Source organism: Hakea prostrata, chromosome 5 (assembly GCF_041222555.1).
Source record: "Hakea prostrata isolate BN-2017 chromosome 5, UWA_Hpros_2, whole genome shotgun sequence".
Classification (NCBI taxonomy): domain Eukaryota; kingdom Viridiplantae; phylum Streptophyta; class Magnoliopsida; order Proteales; family Proteaceae; genus Hakea; species Hakea prostrata.
In genome coordinates, this window is record NC_142604.1 from 1,697,907 (window position 1) to 1,716,721 (window position 18,815).

General features: G+C 37.1%; 2 protein-coding genes across 2 annotated transcripts; one reads left to right on the plus strand and one right to left on the minus strand.

Moving 5' to 3' along the window:
* Window positions 1-1,287: 1,287 nt before the first annotated feature.
* Window positions 1,288-16,728, plus strand: LOC149014316 (putative serine protease EDA2). Its single transcript, XM_089157321.1, has 13 exons — window positions 1,288-1,570; window positions 3,072-3,197; window positions 5,202-5,357; window positions 7,480-7,662; window positions 7,795-7,911; window positions 9,202-9,255; window positions 9,342-9,413; window positions 10,242-10,447; window positions 10,727-10,821; window positions 13,612-13,686; window positions 15,157-15,240; window positions 15,492-15,643; window positions 16,124-16,728. Exons 1-12 carry the CDS (start codon window positions 1,418-1,420, stop codon window positions 15,605-15,607), a joined length of 1,437 nt encoding a protein of 478 aa, XP_089013447.1. The 5' UTR covers window positions 1,288-1,417; the 3' UTR covers window positions 15,608-15,643; window positions 16,124-16,728.
* LOC149014317 (fructose-bisphosphate aldolase 1, chloroplastic) lies at window positions 16,593-18,696 on the minus strand. Its single transcript, XM_089157322.1, has 6 exons — window positions 18,328-18,696; window positions 17,960-18,229; window positions 17,746-17,855; window positions 17,539-17,629; window positions 17,102-17,371; window positions 16,593-17,012 (listed from the first exon to the last, which is right to left on the minus strand). The coding sequence occupies exons 1-6, from the start codon at window positions 18,493-18,495 to the stop codon at window positions 16,734-16,736; spliced, it is 1,188 nt and encodes a 395-aa protein (XP_089013448.1). The 5' UTR covers window positions 18,496-18,696; the 3' UTR covers window positions 16,593-16,733.
* Window positions 18,697-18,815: the final 119 nt, after the last annotated feature.

An 18,815-nucleotide genomic window follows, 5' to 3' on the forward strand; every position in this document is an offset into this window, starting at 1 on the left:
TTGGTAGATGAGTGCAAACAAGGACTTCCTCATGGGAAACCGTTAAACTAACCCACCATTGGCATATTTTATAAAACTTATCCTCTTATACGAGTCAAAATGGTGGCGAACTCTTATATCGAGTCAAAATGGTGGAGAATTTAGAGGTTTTAAGCTTTTAAAGCAATAGTGACTTAAAAATATTATTCAAGGTTTAGAGTATCCCATGATACGATACGAGCAGCATAGACTAGTTGCTGCACATCCATATTGGATATAACTAGTATGATACAGATCAATGTTTCTCTCTATTAGATTACACTAAAATACATTGATCAATATAATATAATATTCGATACGAAAGATAAAATTTTCAAAATCACGTAACCATATGATAATAGATACCATTACTTTAGGACCTGTTTGGTTACTTAAGTATGGAGATTTAAAAAATTTAGGGATTTCAAATCTATAGATTTCAAATTTATGGAGTCATGATTCATAAAATTAACTGTTTGATTAGTCTAGATCTTTATAATGAAATCTGGAGATTCATCCAGAAAAAATATCTATGGAGTCATGGTTCAAATGTTTAGCTTTTTTCTGTAGAGGTGAAATCTCTCATACGCATAAATCTATAGATTTACATTGTTAGTGTAAAAAGGTGAATCCATAGATTTCATGAATCCAATAATTCACACAACCATACAGGTATAAATATCCCGTTTGTGAATCCAGAGATTTCAAATCTTTGGATTCATGTAACCAAATAGGCCCTTTAAACTTTGATTGTATTATCTTATACATCTAATTGGTCAATTATGAAATTGACATTATTTTACTGTTTATTTTTAATAAGATAAATCTTCATGCCCCTATATATTTGCTTCAGTACTTATTCAAATTAACCATATTAAGGTATATATAAATACATAAAATAAAAATAATGAACAATATCTAGCGTTGGCTGTTGACCACTAATTACAAGAGGCCCACATGATTAGAGTGATGGAATTTATGTTCTTTAATGTTCTATTATTTTTTATTTATGGACCTTACATAATTTGTAGTTGTAAGTTGTAACAATGTTGAGCAGTCTATGCTCTCCCAATCAGAGGAGATGATCCACACTTGTATAATACTCTATTAAAAATATACATATTTTAAAATCACCCAATATTCAATACCGATACTTTAAACCTAACCGTCCCGAAAGAAAACTCGGTGTTGTTACGAAATTTCTATCAAAAAGAAATGTTGTTACGAAATTGTTGTTGCCACGTTGACATGCCGAAGGGAATCTAGGAAGGAAAACGGCTAATATGAATTTTCTTTTGTTTTTCGGCATACAGCTAATAGAAGTTTCAACTCCAAGACAGAATTGCAGACGAAGAAGAAAGATAGACGATAGAGAAAGAAACCCTGGTTGGAGAAGAAAATGGAGGTGTACTTGCTTGCACCGCTCTTTCTCTTGTTGTTGTCTTCGCAGAGCGTCGTTGAATCTCGAGTTTTCCTTAAGACTAGTGATAGCAAATACCTGACAAAGGACGAACTGTGGTTCAATCAAACACTCGATCATTTCTCCCCAATTGTGAGTTTTTCTTTCGTCATTTTTACTATTTATTTCTCTGTTTTCTGTTCAGTTCCTTGTTCCATTTAATTGTGTATTACTTTTGGTATTTTTGACTTTCCAATCCAGAAGAATTTATCTCATTTTGACTATCGCGTTTATTGAATTTGATGAAATTAATGTAATTCGACAATTGTTGCGTTTGAAGACGGTGATGGAACTAGACATAGCTCTCTTGGTATGAAATAATTTATTTTGACTTGCGAGTGAAAATTAATCATTAATTCATAAGGTAGTTGTTTGAGCAACCAATATGTGAGTACGGCTAATGGATGTCTCGGTGGTATCTATGCATGAATGGAGAAAGGCACCTTTTGAGTGCAAACCGATCTTTTATAAACGCCTGGGTGGGTATCTTGATGCTGGAATGCTTCATTTTCCGTCTTGTATAGAGACTATCTGGATTCTGGACATAAGATAATGGTGGCTTCTTCATTTTGCGTCTGGTATAGGGACTATCTGGACATCACCATAATGGTGGCTTCTTCACCTTAGTATTATCTTTCCATTTAAATCTTGATAGTAAGGAAGTGAATCAATGGGTTATTTTGACCGAGTTTATGTGTTTTCGATGTACAGATACTCATAGCTTAATGCATTTTCAGAACATTGAGGCTACCCTAATCATATTGGCAAACTATTAGTTATATGTTTATATCAATGATAAATTTCTATTTTGTTTAAGATAGTAATCGTCTAATCGATTGTGCTTTTATCCATGTACGGGGAAAACATAAATAGATGGCTACATTATATGTTATGGTTTTCTTTTCATAGAAAGACCATCTATTACTCAAGAGTCAGTTGCCTGTATCTGAAACTCTTCTATGATCAAACACTTGCTCAAATAGAAAAGAAACATATGAATATGCTTTGGTAGAATTTTTTCCACCACAATCAGACATGGTGATATAAGTTCCCCAATCCTGTAGCAAGATCATTATGATTGTCAAATATAGAAGAAATATGAATTTGATTTGGTACAATTTTCTCCAAATTCTGAATCCTATGTTTAGTCCACCATAATCAGGCATGGTGATGTAAATTTCTGAACCCTGCTAGATCATTATGATTGTAGAGATCATTCCGATTGTAAAATAGAGAAGAAAGTTACGCATATGCTTTTGACACAAATTTCTCCAAATTCTGTATTTCTAAGTTTTGTCCACCATGATAGACATGGATATATAAATTCCTCATCCCTGCAAGATCATTATGATTGTAAGGCTCATTGCAATTGTAAATTAGAGAAGAAACATACAGATATGCTTTTGATACAAATTTCTCCAAATGCTGTATTTCTAAGTTTAGACCATAGTCTGAAACCCTGCAAGATCATTGTGGTTGTAATGCTTATTCTTCTCAGAGACCTTATGACTTTCCACGTAGTAACTGTTTTTGTCCTAATGCGCAAAGTAATGTTTGAATTTAAAATTCATACAGATATATCTATTGTATGCAGGATCACCGTAAGTTTAGACAGCGGTACTATGAATTTTTGGACTACTTCCAAGCTCCTGATGGGCCTATATTTTTGAAGATCTGTGGTGAAGCCTCATGCGATGGAATTCCAAATGACTATACTAATGTAAGTCCTAATTTCTATCTTGTAACTGGATCTTGTTGCATGGAAGATTTTTGTTATGGGAATCCGTTTCATATTTGAGATGAGAAATATTTTTGAAGCTTGCTCTTAAACCTACAGTAGTACAATTTTCATAGCCAATTTAAAGTCTTTCCCTTCTCGAGTATAATTCATGTTGGATTTGGCCCTTGTTTGTAGAAGTTCCAATAACAATGGTGCCTTATGTTCTCTTTGTGCAGCATGGAATGGTTTAGGAAATTTATGTTAAAATTGTAGTCTGTGATGTTGTAGCAGTCACCTTGGAGCATCTGATTTATATGGGTACGTTGGCAGATGTGATACTGATTCTGCTAGACTCTTTATGAAGAATCAAGTACAATTTTTGGCTTTCTCTTCTATTATGGATGACCACCATAAAATCTGTCTTTTAGTAAAAAAAATATGAAAATAGCATATTGTAGCAGATGTTATTGTGAGGGATGGTCATTGAAGTTAGAAACCTAACTGAATTGGGAACTTATAGATGCTTACATATTAGTCACTCTTGCACCAAAAAAGAATTGGGCTAAGCAACTGCCAAAGCTGTGGGATATAAATTCATGTCTTAATCAACTCAAATGTACAGCATATTATCATTACCTTGGTTGGACACTTATTTTTATTCCTCTTTGTTTAATCAATGTTTACTCATCCATATCCTATAAAAGGCATCTTTAATTTCAATATTGAAATTCTATGTTATTGGTTTCATGGTCTCATAGAACCCATCATAGAGATTGTGTGGATGCTGCAAGTGTAAGATATTATACAGAGTAGGAATGCCCAAATGTTTGTGTCCTAACTTATTTCTCTTTATACCCCTCTATTATTACGTTTTGGATGAAAAGTCAGTATACCATATCATACCACTTGTTAAAACGAATACCACAAGATAACGAACTGAAAATGAAGAAAACGAAAAATACCTAGAGATTTAACGTGGTACACACACAAATGCAGTGTGCTACACCATGGGTGAATAGGAAGAGCTTTTCACTATGTAGAAGAAGTATAGAAGAAGATCTCACAACCAATTGCCAAAGACAGGGTTACAAAAACTCTCAGCCAAAACCATAATCGAAAATCCCAAATCTCTCAATAATGTGGTAGGCAAACATAAGATATATATATATAGATTCCAATCGGGCAAACGGTCGATCCATCTGGTCGGGTTGTACCCTCCGCTTCCACCACAAATCTCCAAAAACGGGTCATTCGGGTTGATCGCCAAAATATGTCGGTGCAGCCGTGCAGGTCCATCTTCCTAAACAGGTACAAGAATTTGGGTCACAACACAACACCACTACCTATCGTCCATGCAACATGTGCAAGGATACAAATAGTACTATAGTAATGTAGCATGATTTAAAATTGAAGTGGGAATAACGGATTGATGAATGACAATTTACTGTTTGTCTTTTCTTTTTTATTTTATTTTTTGGTAAGTTTTGATATGTTCCTAGATCTCTCAAAATATTCCAAGACTTAATGGATTCATATGAGATATTTGAGGCTCCTCTCTCTCTCACCTCTTTGTTGGAGGAAACCAATTTCTTTTATTAGACGAGGAAGGATTTTCTGATCTGTCGTCTTATTTTTATGGATATGTAATTACATATCTATATGCTGGATCAGGAATAATATTATTTTCACAACATTGTTCCTTTGAAACAGCTTTCTTTTCAGGTAAAATCAGTAGTAATGTTATTTTCATGACATTAATTCTTGAATCTTGATCAATTATGTTATTTGAGAATTCTGTTGTGCTTGTTCTGAATAACTCATGTAATCTCTCAACAAGTTCTTATTTAATGGATATTAGCATGTTTATCTTTTCTTCACATTTTGGGAACATTTGTAAAAGTGCAATATCTATGCTAATTTGCTGTTTTCCAATTTGAGGTTCATGATGCTTTAGCTATATGCAATCCCCCCCCCCCCCCCCCCACCCCCAAAAAAAAAAAACAGGTCTTGGCAAAGAAGTTTGGTGCTGCTGTGGTATCTCTTGAACATAGATATTATGGGAAGAGTTCACCTTTCAAGTCCCTGTCAACTGCAAATCTACAATATCTTTCGTCAAAGCAAGCTCTTTTTGATTTGGCTGTTTTCCGTCAATATTATCAGGTAATATTTTAATCTATATTTCCAAAAGAAGATAGTCTATTAAGAAGTGCACATACCTACTGACTTGACTCAAATAAATGATACTGTTTGGTTGCATTTTCATGTACTTTTTGGCTATATGTATTTTCATTTTTATCATCTCTCTCTTGGTTGTTAGGTTCCATATCAGACTAGATTCGATTATTTGGAATCATAGGAATATCTAAACAAGGTTCCGTGCATTCTGTGAATTTGAAGCTATTGCTTAACCTTAAAAATAAAGGAGAATATCTACATCAATAAAGTTACAACCGGAGGTAAACTTATGTAACATGTAATATTTAAAGCATAATTTCATTAACATAGTGTTATCCCAGCTTGGTGTTGGGTGGTGAATCTGCTTATTTCAGCAACCGTATCTTCTACAGAAAGTATCAATATCTTCTTAGACTTCCTATGTTGTGTTTGCTTTTGCATTACCTTAGTGTACTGAATTTGATAAAATCCTACAGGCTATTATGGATGTGATTTATGTGCAAATTCTTCATGGGATTAATTTATAGTGAGCCCCCTCTATATTGTTGATGACATTGTCCTTACTAGGAGTGACATTGCGGAGATAGCAAACTTGAAATTCCAGTTGTGACAGAAATTTGAGAACAAAGATTTGGAGCTGCTGCTCCTTGGAAAGGGATTCTTTTCTATCCTCAAATTCACATTCATATAGAGGCCTTCACAGATGTTGCTTGGGGCAGGCTCGTCAGATGACTGTAGGTCTACATTTGCTCCTGTTCCTTTGTTGGAGGAAAGCCTGTGACCTGGTGTTGGAAGAAACAGACTCTGATTGGTTGTCCTAGTGTTAAGAGTTGAATGCCATGGCACATTGTATATGTAGAATTGTTATGGCTCAAGGGACTCATACAATACCTTGTTTTAGCTTTACTTCTGATGTTCTACTGCGATAGCAAGTCTGCTATTACTATTGCTTTCAGCCCAACTTGACATTTGAAAATAGGTCATCATGTCATCAAGGAAACGCTTGACCAAGGAGTTGTCTGTACTCCATTTGTTCTGTCTGGTGATTGGTTGACTGATGTCTGCAGGAAAGGGCTTTAGGGAGGTTATTCATTCTATTTTGTGCAAGTTGCATATATATGATATCTAGGCACCAAGTTGGAAAAAGCAGGAGGGGGAGGGGGAGGGGGTGGAGTGTTGTTTGCTTGTGGGTATTTTGGGTTGACCTGTAATTTTGTATTATTCGGGGGTGGTACTTGTAATTACTCTCTCTCTTATTTTAAATAGAACATGTTTGTGTTCTCTTGAGACAGTGGTCAGTATTTTTCCTGAAGTGCTACTTCATCACCTCCCATAAAATGCTTTGTGCCAGTCCTCATCCTCCAAAGCCCTTGCATACTTGTAATTACTCTCTTTCTCTTATTTTAAATAGAACATGTTTGTGTTTTCTTGAGACACAAGTCAGTATTTTTCCTGAAGTGCTATTTCATCACCTTCCATAAAATGCATTATTTCCAGTCGTCATCCTCCAAAGCCGTAGCATACTGAACCCACTGTAGGTCCAATTAATCCCCTTTCTCCTTAAGATATCAGTCTGCAATTGATGCGTGAAAAAGATATTGTAACAGAAAATGGCAAACGTATACAACCTCTTCTTCTTAAGCTATTCATAGTGATGAAGCTTATTGAAGATGATTATCTAGAGGAAATAGAAGGTTTTGGTAGGAAGTACTTTGACTGAAAGCGATGAATAAGGAGAAATGTCAGCCATGGAGTTGGAGAGAACCTGAAATCCTATTTTTCATGCTCAGGAGGATGAATGAGGAACTGAAGCTCTGAATCATTGAAAGGTATTTCGTAATGGAAATCTATAGGGTATAAGGCGTATCATTTAAATACATTGATGTTTCTCAGGGTCTCAGCCTCTGTTTAACTTTTATTACTGATCATACAGTTTTATCTTGCTTCAATTTTCATGTTTTATTTCTATTGGTATGAATTATGGGATACTCAATTTTCTGGCAGGTATTTTCTGCATGTTTCAAGAGGCTGCATTTATATTTTTTGAGTGGTTTCTTCATGCGTTCTCTGTCATTAACTCAAGCTGCTTAATATTATTATCCTGCAGGAACACTTGAATATGAAGCTCAGTCAATCAAATGTTGATAGCAGATGGTTTGTTTTTGGCGTTTCTTATTCTGGGGCTCTTAGTGCTTGGTTTCGTCTAAAATTCCCTCACTTAACATGTGGAAGTCTTGCGAGTTCTGCAGTTGTTCATGCTGTTTACAACTTTACTGATTTTGATAAACAGGTGCTTAACTCCAATTTATCCAGTTGTTAATTGTCCAATCGGGGAGAGCTTTATGTAGGCTATCTTATTTTCCCTAGAATAATGCCCTTTTAGTTATTGTTCTTTTTGAACTTTTCCCAAATTTTATGACAGATTGGAGTGTCAGCTGGTGCTGACTGTAAAGCAGCATTACAAGAAGTCACCAAACTTGTAGAGGAAAAGCTTGTGTCTGAAGGAAAAGCAGTAAAAACTATGTTTGGTGCAGCTGAGGTACAAATCTTCTATAAAAGTTTATTATGATGCACTTATTAATTGTACAAACTATGAATTGAGGACATTATGTTGCATGCCTTTCTGCCTATAGAAGTTGTCATTCCCTCACAATCAATTCTCTCTCGATCCTCCTTTTTCCCTTTGCTGTAAATACTTGTTCTTTTATGTGAACTATCCATCTCTGCCAAGTTGCTCATGGAGGTTTGAGTTATTATCTCTGTTCTTTTTTCCTATTAAAAGCATCATTTAACATTCAAAAAGGGGGGAAATGGAAGGCAGTGAAATGTTTTTGGGGAAGCAGGAACGGAGAGTGAACGAGGGACAAAAGGTAGGATGGAAATCGTACCTGATTTTGTATTATCCCCAGAAGTACTTATCTAAAACACAACTTATTCTCAACAACTGCAAATTTAAGGAACCAATATAAATTATCCCTGCCTTGCCCGTCAAGAGATACCCATTAGATGTACCCATCCACAGAAGCAACTCTGTAAGTGTAAACTGGGAAGGTCCTTCTACATACGTTTTGTTCACCATTTTAGATCCTTTTTCCAGCCTCTCCTGTACATTTTAAATGATGGATTCTAGTGCTTTGTTTTAATTAGTCACATATCCTGAACTTACGACACACACGGGTTTCTGAAGTCTTTTTCTTGTGAATTGTATCTGCTATTTACGCGGCTTCCCCACTCATCTTGTTTTGGTTACTTTTTTTTTTTTTTTTATGCTAAATAAACTTCATATTAGTTAAAACAGCAATTACATAGTTTAGTTGTATCTATTACAACCATTTTCTTTTGATAATCTAGGGCAGATTCATATGCTATATGATTGAACCATTGTTGGAGTGTTGGATGGCTGCAGCCACTGAGGTTAATGTCTTTAATATTACATATTATCTTTACCAAAATTGAGACATATGCTATTGGCCAGTTGTTGTGATTCCGTGATGAGAGTAGGTGTAGCACATCCTTTTCATCGCACCATATTTCATCCAGTGAGATGTTCTTTTTTTGTGTTTGATCCACTCCATCATTTATCCCAACTAACATAGCCTCTTCTATCTTCCCTTTCCCTCATCCTCCAGTGCTAGCATACTTAAGTTTTCCTTTCGCAAAAAGACCAACACCCGGAACACCGCACACGTGTAAAACTCTTTTCCTATTAATGGTGTTTCAGATGTACAGTGCTTGCCTTAGTCATTTATCATGTCTTCTTTCATAGACTTGATTAGATCTTTTGTGTTCAGATTCTTCATCACACTTGTGTCTTTTGTTCATGTTGCAGTTTAAAGTTGATGGTGATTTTCTTTTCTATCTGGCGGATGCTGCAGTCATGGCGGTACTGGTTATCTAATATGATAAGCTATTTAAATTGCATTTTCTTTTACTTCTTTAAATATGTGATTGATCAGTTGAAGCGTGCAGTTTCAATATGGGAATCCAGATGTTCTATGTTCCCCTCTAGTTGAGGCAAAGAAAGATGGAAAAGACTTGTTGGTATGCTCCTTTCTATCAAAACCATTTTAAATTCTACAATTAGTGGATACTTCAAAGGCTATGGTGCAGCACTTTCAACAATAACTTATATTTGAAATGAATGCCGTGCTACATAATTGGCATATCTCACTCACTAGAAAATAATTTCATTTAAATCTTAATCGTGGTGTGTGGTGCTAGGCATTGGACTAAACTCAGCTTTATTAGTGCCAGTTGCAGTTCTTAAACCACAACTCAGTTGAGGATGCTAACTGCTAGATATGACTGTTCTCAGCCACATCCACATCTCTTTTACTTCTAAATCTTGGTTAACCTTGAAAAGTCAAGATTGCTTCAATGAGTAACTTCATGTGTTGCATGTGATGGAATACTACATTGTCGAACATGATCTACATGCTAACCAATTAATTGAGTGATCTGGTTTTTTTTGTTTGTTTTTGTTTTCCTTCTCATTATTGATATGGCTAAACCATAATGGTTGATGACTTCAAGGTTGTTTTTCTTTTCCTGTTTAAATTGATCTATGTACTTAAAATTTTCTGTTTTATCCCCTTCTTTTGGCTTTTGAACTTAGGGAGGATTTGACAAGATTTTTCGTATTAAGACTTTTATTTCATTTATTAACAGAAATAGCTCTAGCATTTGTGCCAGACTAAGAGTTTTCTATGAAATTCGGTATATGTGATTGTTTCACCAAAAATGTGCTCAAATTTTCATATCTTTGCAGATAGCGGCTTTTGGATCCTAAGATTCATATGTTTTTCTCTTTCTCCTGATTCATTCACTGGTATTCTGCTTTTCATTATGTTTGCTTGGCTTTTAATCCAGGAAGTATATGCAAACTATGTGAAAAACTATTTCCTTGGAGAATTTGGAGTTGAACCTAAAACATATGATCAACAATTTTTAAAGAAAACAGCTATTCAAGAAGGCAGTGAATCTAGACTCTGGTGGTTCCAGGTTTGCACTGAAGTTGCTTATTTCCAGGTGGCACCTTCAAATGATAGTATTCGCTCTTCAATGGTTGACACAAGGCATGCCTTCTGCTTACCCTATTTTGAGTTCAGGCTGCTTGTATCATTAGCTGTTTTTTCGCAATCCCTTACATAAGCACATAAGGGAGAAGTAAAAACTAATTTGAACTTTGGAGTGTTGGTAATATAGCTTTTGTTATAGTATATTTCCCATGAAACCATTGGTATATTAAGAAACAGGCATAAACTGTATGCTTGTTCATAGATTATGGTGTTTCTAGCACTTCAATGTTGACCTGGAGATTGTAGACATATGACTCTGTTGTTTTCATGTGATAGATACCATTTAGACCTCTGTAAGAATGTTTTTGGAGAGGGCATCTATCCTGATGTGGACGCAACAAATATATATTATGGAGGCACAAGCATTGCTGGTTTGTATTTTATCCCTCCTAGTTTCTGAGGCTACAGATGTATCTTCTCTTTTCTAGCAAACTCATGGACTTTCAACCCAAAAAAAAAAAAAAAAAAAAAGATAGATGCATTTTTATCTCTTGGTATCAGTAGACTCATTATGTATCGTGCTTCCATGGTTTAGCAATCATATTTTGCAACTTTCAGTTTTTAGGAAATTTTATTGTCTTTTTAGTGAGATGTTCGATGATGTACAAGTATATTATGGATTTATTTTTGAACAATTAAAAAAATTCATCACCAAAGGAGAGAAGAGGAGGGAGGGGGGAGGGAATATGTGAGAATGGGCGGATTACAAAGCCCTCCTGTAGAAGGCAAGGACATGCGAAAAAGATGGTAACAGCCCTAGGAAAACCAGCGCATTGAAGGAATTAAACTCCAAGCTGGCATATACAACCATGGCCAGCCTCAATAAAATTTCTGTCCTGGATCCATAGTCTTATCCAGAGGCCATGGTATTTGGTATCCAAGCTCAGAGGCAAATTCTTCTCCTGGCAGAGCAGGGACTAGGCAGTATAGTGGTGTTTCTAGGTAAAGTAGGGAAGCTGGAGTTGCAACAGTGAAAAATTACAAGGTTTGGGGAATGTAGTTCTAGATTTGGACCTGCATGTGAAGCATAATCGACAGGGCAATGTCTATATGTGTCTGTCTTTGCTTTCAACAAGTCCATTTTATGGTGAGTATAAGAACAACTTGTTTGATGAAACAAACTGCAGAACAAACAAAACTCAGTGGTGCAGTTTCTGCAATTGAGGAGTGCAGAACAGCAGGGAAGAAGACAAAAAGGAGAAGATGAAAGAAAGAAAGAAAGAGGGAGAGAGCTCGCAAGTTTGTAGCCTCTCCTCTATGTACCTTATTATATTATAATAAAACCCAATTTCCTAAACTGAGTTACAGGAAAAAAATAAAATTACACAGTGCATAGGATCTCCCAAATCTACTAGAAGGGAAACTATCCTAGGGAGTTTACTAGTCAACCGAGCAATAAGAAAAATAGAAAGTAACCCCACACTAGTTGGAGCATAATTGTTAACACTCAGAAGTATCCTGTTGGATAAATTCAAGAGCATCATCAGAATGGAAAAGTTTGAGGAAGCATCCGACTGGATTTTTATTTCATTAAAATGTTTTTGAAACACTGAGACAAACTATAACCGATCCTTTGCTAGATCGATTCAAGTCAAATGAGAATGGTCACCAATAAGACTAGCAAAACAGAAAAAACATAACCTATTTCTGTCATGACAAGGACCCCAAATGTCAGAACAAGCTAATGAAAATATAAGATGAGCTACGGGGCACATGCCCAGCGAATGAAGAATGATGATGCTTACCAGGGTTGTGCCTCTTTGCTCTTTCGTTTATTTCTCGTTGCATTTTTTTAGTACTTATTTTCCCACCCCTAACCTTGTTTTGTTTGGATCCGTGTGGCGGACCCATTAAATTGAGATAAGGCTCAGATCGACTGTTGTTCCACCCAAGATGATGTATTGGACAGATAAGACTTCTCTATTTCCAGGCAATCTTAATTCTTGAACCAGTGTCATTGGTTTGAACACTAAGACCAAGTTCAAGAAATGCAGGTCTTAAAGTTCTATTGAACCACCTCTAGACCAGATGAAACTGTGGATTTTTCAGGTTGCTGTTATCAGACACTGACTTAGTTGCCCCATTCAAGTGACAAATAATTTTTTTTCTTTTCTTTTTTTGGGTACAATGAAGTAGTTCTTTTTTTTTTTTTTTTTCTTTCCTTGGTGGGGATTGATGTGGTGATGTTGGTGACGGTGCTTGGTAATAATGGTTGGAGATCTTGCGAGATATCTCGTTTTTTCACATAGGTGAGACGAGATGGAGGTCGAGAGCAGAGAGTTGGGATATCTCTCTCTCGATCTCACCATATCTTGCTGGAACTCTCAATTTTTGCCCTTTTTTGTGGATTTCAGCTGGATTTTCACTTGTAAATACTCCTAGCACATCTACAACATCGAAGGAAGATCAATCATTCTCTACTTGTCTTATGAACTTATGATTTAATGACTTATATAGAAGTTCTAATGGTTGTATAATTTTATTATTCTATTCTTGAAAATTAAGATTGTGATACCGATATGGATGGAATTTTGATAACATTTAGGTTACTTGATGCATTTGATACACTTGCTTTTCATTTATATGCCTTAAATGTTCTATATTACATGTTGTATAACTTTGCATTCCCTAATCCTACAACATTTCGGTTTTACACTATGGGTAGACTTCGAAATCATACATAGGGTTGTTTTCTGACAAATCCAAGGCCACCAATGTGTTCAAAAGGCCTTAAATAGACTAAATATCAAGTTTCAACCCAACTGTGACCCTAAAACCCACCAAGATGGGCTACCGAGTTGACGCCAAAAAATTGTATATCTCGACTGAGATCTCGCCAAGATGGTCAAGATCTCAGTCTTTCAAGGTGGCGAGAGCGAGATCTTCCACCATGCTTGGTATTTGTTGTGTCATCCTACTGAAAGATCATCCTGTTCAACAGCATTTGGCTAGTAACGTATAAATCATATGAAAGGATATTAAATTGGTAAATCCAGTCTTGTGTTTATTGCTATAATATGATACTTCAACAAATAATGATGGTAGGAATGGTGATACCATGTTATTTAAGATGCTATAGTAGTTTCTAATGCATAAGGTTACTTGGAGGAGAGCTTCCTTCTAACAGTCCTTCTAACAGTACCTTATTTACAATATTACAGGTTCAAAGATAGTGTTCTCAAATGGCTCACAGGACCCCTGGCGACATGCATCCAAGCAGACTTCCTCTCCAGATAGTGAGTTTTGAAAGACTATTATTAGGAACTTCTTCTGTGATTATTTTCTTGAATCAGTGTTGGGTGTTATAGGGTCTCACTGTTATAGCTAGGAATAGGTTTTTTGGCAGTTTTCTTGGGTTGAGGTTAAAGTTATGGCAGTTATCTACTCAACTGGAACTTTTATGAAATTCTCCTACCAAAACAAATGGGTTCTGAGGGTTCAGCCTGTAGCCAATTCTGTCACTGGGTGCAAGTGTGGGTGTTGGAACACAAACAAGTACAAGCCATTGGACTCCTGGAAACTGAGTGAATAGCATATATGGACTTCCATACCTATTTGGTTACATGTCATGCTTTAGTTCTTGATGATGTAATTTTTCATGCAATGTAAGCAATCCTATAAACCACCACTCAGCAACGACAAAATAGATCATAAATGTAATGGAAGAATTTGTTTGTTTGCTAGCACTATGATTTTGTATGGCTAGGAATTTCCTAAACCACGCCTCTCAGACTCATGGGTTTTCAAAATTGTGAAAATAAGAGCTAAGGTTTGTATGGCCCATAAGTAAGTGGGAAGGGTGCATCATATTATAGCCCACACTGCTTCATAGTGCTAGCATTCCTCATCATGTATTAAAGAAACTACTATGTTTGATCAATAGAGACCATGAGAAAAATCCATGGTCCTGTCAAAGAGAACCCTTTTTTTTTTGGTGGGGGTGAGTGTTGGGGCGAGGGTTTGTTACTTTTCTTTACTTTTACCAAGTTTGGAGGATGTCCCACATACTTATGTTTTAATTTACATAGTCTATGTTGTGCCACTCTGTGTCTCAACTTCCAATCTCATTCCATGTGTCTGACATAGAAAGAGAAGCTATTCAGAAATGCTTACCGAGCAGATGATGCAGATAGAGTTCAGGCCTAAGCACAAGAACGATGGTGGGGGTTGGCATAACTGGGTAGACCTGTCTCATTGTCACTAGTGGCCTTAGAGGTTGGTAGTGTCTTTTCTATATGCATATCACCAAATATTTTATTACCTCTACCAATATTGGTCTCGAGTCATTTGATGGACATTTCCCTAATGTAAGTCGACCAAACAGAGACTACATCTACTATTTTTCTTAGTTATGCTAGACAGTTAAGGAATTGCCTTTTAAACATAACTGGTATGTTCTCTCTGGTCTCTCCCTTCTAGACATGCCTAAACTAGACTCATGTACTTTCAGACTTGATGGCACATTGTTTGTTTCTTTTAATATCTGTTGTTTTGTGTGGCACACTTTCTTGCATTTTTGAGGATTTTCCTATGACAAGAATTGCCATGGTGTATTTTGCTGTTTCTTTTTGCAATTTTTTGACTACACAAATTTATCATGATAGTTACAGTTTATTATGATGGTCTTAAAGATGAATAGTCACAAGAGTCTGTTTCCATCTGCTCTGTTATTTTTATTTATGTTTTTTTTTCTTCTGAATTTCCAGTGCCTTCTTACATCATCTCATGTCATAACTGCGGCCACGGAACTGATCTCAGAGGATGCCCCCAGGCTCCTTTAAACATTGAAGGTACTGTCTTAATTTATTGCCATCTTCATTCTCAACAAGAGGGGATGTCTCCCAATGCTAATCCATTCAATATGCTGATTTCCAGCCAGTAGTAAGAGGATTTTCCCCCCTTGATTTACATATGCCACATATTCTTGTTAGACATGTTTCAAGGGCCACAGAAACCTTTCATTCCACAAATGATACACTGCATTTTGATTTCAATATTTTGTTTACATGGTTGTAATATTTCCAACCCTCATCTTATGTAGGTGATGACCAGCACTGCAGCTCTCCTGAAGCTGTGTATAAAGTGAGACAGAAAATCATCGACCATTTAGACTTGTGGCTATCGCAGTGTCAAAGCACAGGGAGGAGTTACCTCTAATGGATCTACCGAATATTTATCTACATGTAAAAGATGGTATTACCTTATGAAAATGATCTACATCACAGACTTGCTTCTGATTAACTTGAATTTGCTATTGTGATGACAATTACAAAAAGTAATCAAATCAATAAAATAAAGGTTAAAGAGAGGTTTCTAGTACTTGAAATTTTAAAATAAAGTGATACAGCTTATAGCACCTGACTGCGAATTTAGTCAGTAAAAAAGTGTACCAAAGGATCAAGATGAAGATCCTGGTGAGTTCCAGCAGAAAATGGAGAAAGGTGGATTTTGGACTCCATGCTTCAGATAATAGGAGGAAGCGGTTGTGCTGTGTCTTGAATTTTGTCTGGGTTGATATACTGTATTGGAGATTCTTTTAGTTATCAAACCCGATATTCCGTGAAATATTTGTTGTTCCATTGTAAACGATGTAGCATATAGTAAAATCTATAAATAGTCGAACAGCTGCCTTCATACAGCAACTCAGTACTAAATGTTGTTTCATTGTATCAGGTGGTCACGGGATCAAGTGTGGAAACAGTCTCTTTGTTAAAGCTGCAATGAAGTTCTTCGAATTGGAATTCCCAGATCGTCTACATCATTGATTATTGGGAAGTCACAAGGGTGATAGCTTTGGCTCTTTAGCTTTTCAATTTCTCTTTGTTTTCCTTCGCAGCTACCAGCTTCTGTTTTGTATTTTATCTCCCTTCTAATTGTTAGAAGTAATGATTTGTTTGTGTTACATTGTAACCCTACCAGTTGCCCCTTTAAATCCCAGCTTCATTCACTAAAGTGAATTATGAAGGATGAAGATTACTTGGTTTTCTTGAGAAGGATCACACGGAGGAGAACAGCAACTCAACTAGTCTCTTGATGCTATATATGCTTGGAGATTGTCATCAATTGTGATTCTGATCCTCGTGTTATGGCCTTTTGGGGTTGTGAATCAAAGCTCAATACGAAAGCACGGTAGACAATCAGGTGTGGAAGCTACGAAATTACATAGCCATAAATTTACTAAGTGACTAAGAAATTACATGTAGGAAACAAACCAAAAAAAAGGAGAAAGGAGGGGAGAGAGATCTTTTATCATCTATAGATCCGCTAAAAGACTGAAACATCCTTAGTAAACATAGCCCTTGACGAACATTCCTTTCTTCGACTCCTCTGATTCACCCTCACCAGTGTATTTCCCGAGCTGAGCGAGAGAGTTGGCCTTGGCACGGATAAGAAGAGCTTCCTGGGCTGCCTTCACGTTCTCTGGTCTTCCTCCCCATGTCTTGAGGCAAGTGTTCTGAAGGGCTCTGGCGTATGAGAAGGCAACGTGCCATGGGTTTGGAGCTTGGTTCATGGCATTCAAGTTCAAGGTTGCCTCAACTTCGGATTGTCCACCAGACAAGAACTGCACATTTGAAACAAATTTCTCTTTGAAAACACTGAAGGAATTTACAAGCAAAATAAATACTTTTGTTTTGAGTATCGGAGACTTGCCATGATTCCTGGAACAGCTGGGGGGATTCTTCGCTTGAGGAGGTTGAGGGTGTACTCAGCGACCTGCTGAGGTGTGGCCCTTTCCTTGCACTCAGCTCCTGGAGTGACCATGCTGGGTTTGAGAAGGATACCTTCAAACATGACATTGTTCTCTGCAAGGTAGAAGAACACTTCAGCCCACACTTTCTGTGCTACTTCGAAGGTCCTGTCGATTCCGTGTTCGCCATCTAGTAAGATCTCTGGCTCCACAATCGGGACCAATCCATTGTCCTGCACCAACCAAGACACATCAGGTGGGATATGAATAAGATATTGTTTTTCAACCAGTGTAACATTGAAGCTGATGGAATGAACTGAGTCAAAGCCTTTCAACCTATCTCAAATTGAGCCCCAGGCACAAAAAAAAAAAGGAGTTGGATTTTAGAGTTTGTTCTTACTTGAGAAATGGCAGCATAGCGAGCAAGACCCCAGGCTGCTTCCTTGACTGCCAGTGCAGATGGGCCATTGGGAATGCTCACAACGGTACGCCTGAAACAAAGACATGAGCAACATCTGCATTAATTTAACTTCTGCTCATAGATGGTGATGGATTCTAGATCTGGAAGAGTTAAGAAGAAACAAGAAATGGAGCAACCCTAGAGTACCATTTAGCGAAACGAGCTCCTTGCTGGTAGTAAGCAGCAGTGCGGGAGGCGAGGCCGTCTAGACCTTGGCACCATGATTCGTCGTTGGAACCAACCAAGGGGACAAGACCCTGTAATTTTGGAAATTTCGCATCAAATTTCAAATTAAAAAAAAAAATTTACAATTCAAACTGTCTTGAATTACCTAACTTATAGAAATAATCGATTCACTTACCTTATCAACCTTGATACCAGGTACAATGTTCTGCTCAACAAGCACATCAACCATCTTCTTCCCATCAATTGTGGACTGGTAGAGTGTCTCCTCGAAAAGGATAGCTCCAGAGATGTAGTTGCCCAAACCTGGGGCAGTCACAAGAAGTGTCCTGTAAGCCTGGCGATTGGCTTCTGTGTTCTCCAACCCAATTGATGCCAATCGCTTCCCACAGGTTGCGTTTGATTCATCCATGGCCAAGATTCCACGCCCTGGAGATGCTACTATTTTCTGCAAATTCAAATTCAAATTCAAATTCAAAATAAAAACAGAGTATTTCACTCAAATTCTAAGAAAATGCATGAATTGTTAACAAAAGAAACACATACGGCTGTCTTGACAAGCTCATCTGCGTATGAGCCAGCACGGATGGTGAGTGCAGAGGAGATGGGGTGGCATCGCACCACAGTTGCAGATGGCTGGCGAAGGCTCTGGCCCTTCAACCACTCGGATTTGTCCAGCACTGGGGATGACTTGATCATCGATGCTGATGCCATTTCTTTAACTTCTGCTAAGGAACGAACTAGTTCTTCTTCTAAACAACTGTTTCCTTACCTTTTGTCAGGTAGTCTATCTCTTCTCTTCTCTTCTCTTCTCTTCTCTTCCCTTATCTCTGAAAATCTCCCTACTCTGTCTACCACCTCTTCTCCTCCTCTCTCCCGTTATCTATTTCAGACAGCACAGCCTCTTGGCTTTCACTCGTATGTTGTAGTCTTTATATAGTCCTCCTGTCTCAGAAGATTTCTCATTTGAGGCTCTGATGCGTCCACCAACCACCGGTTGCCACATGTTTTGATAACCTTCTGACTTGGCATGC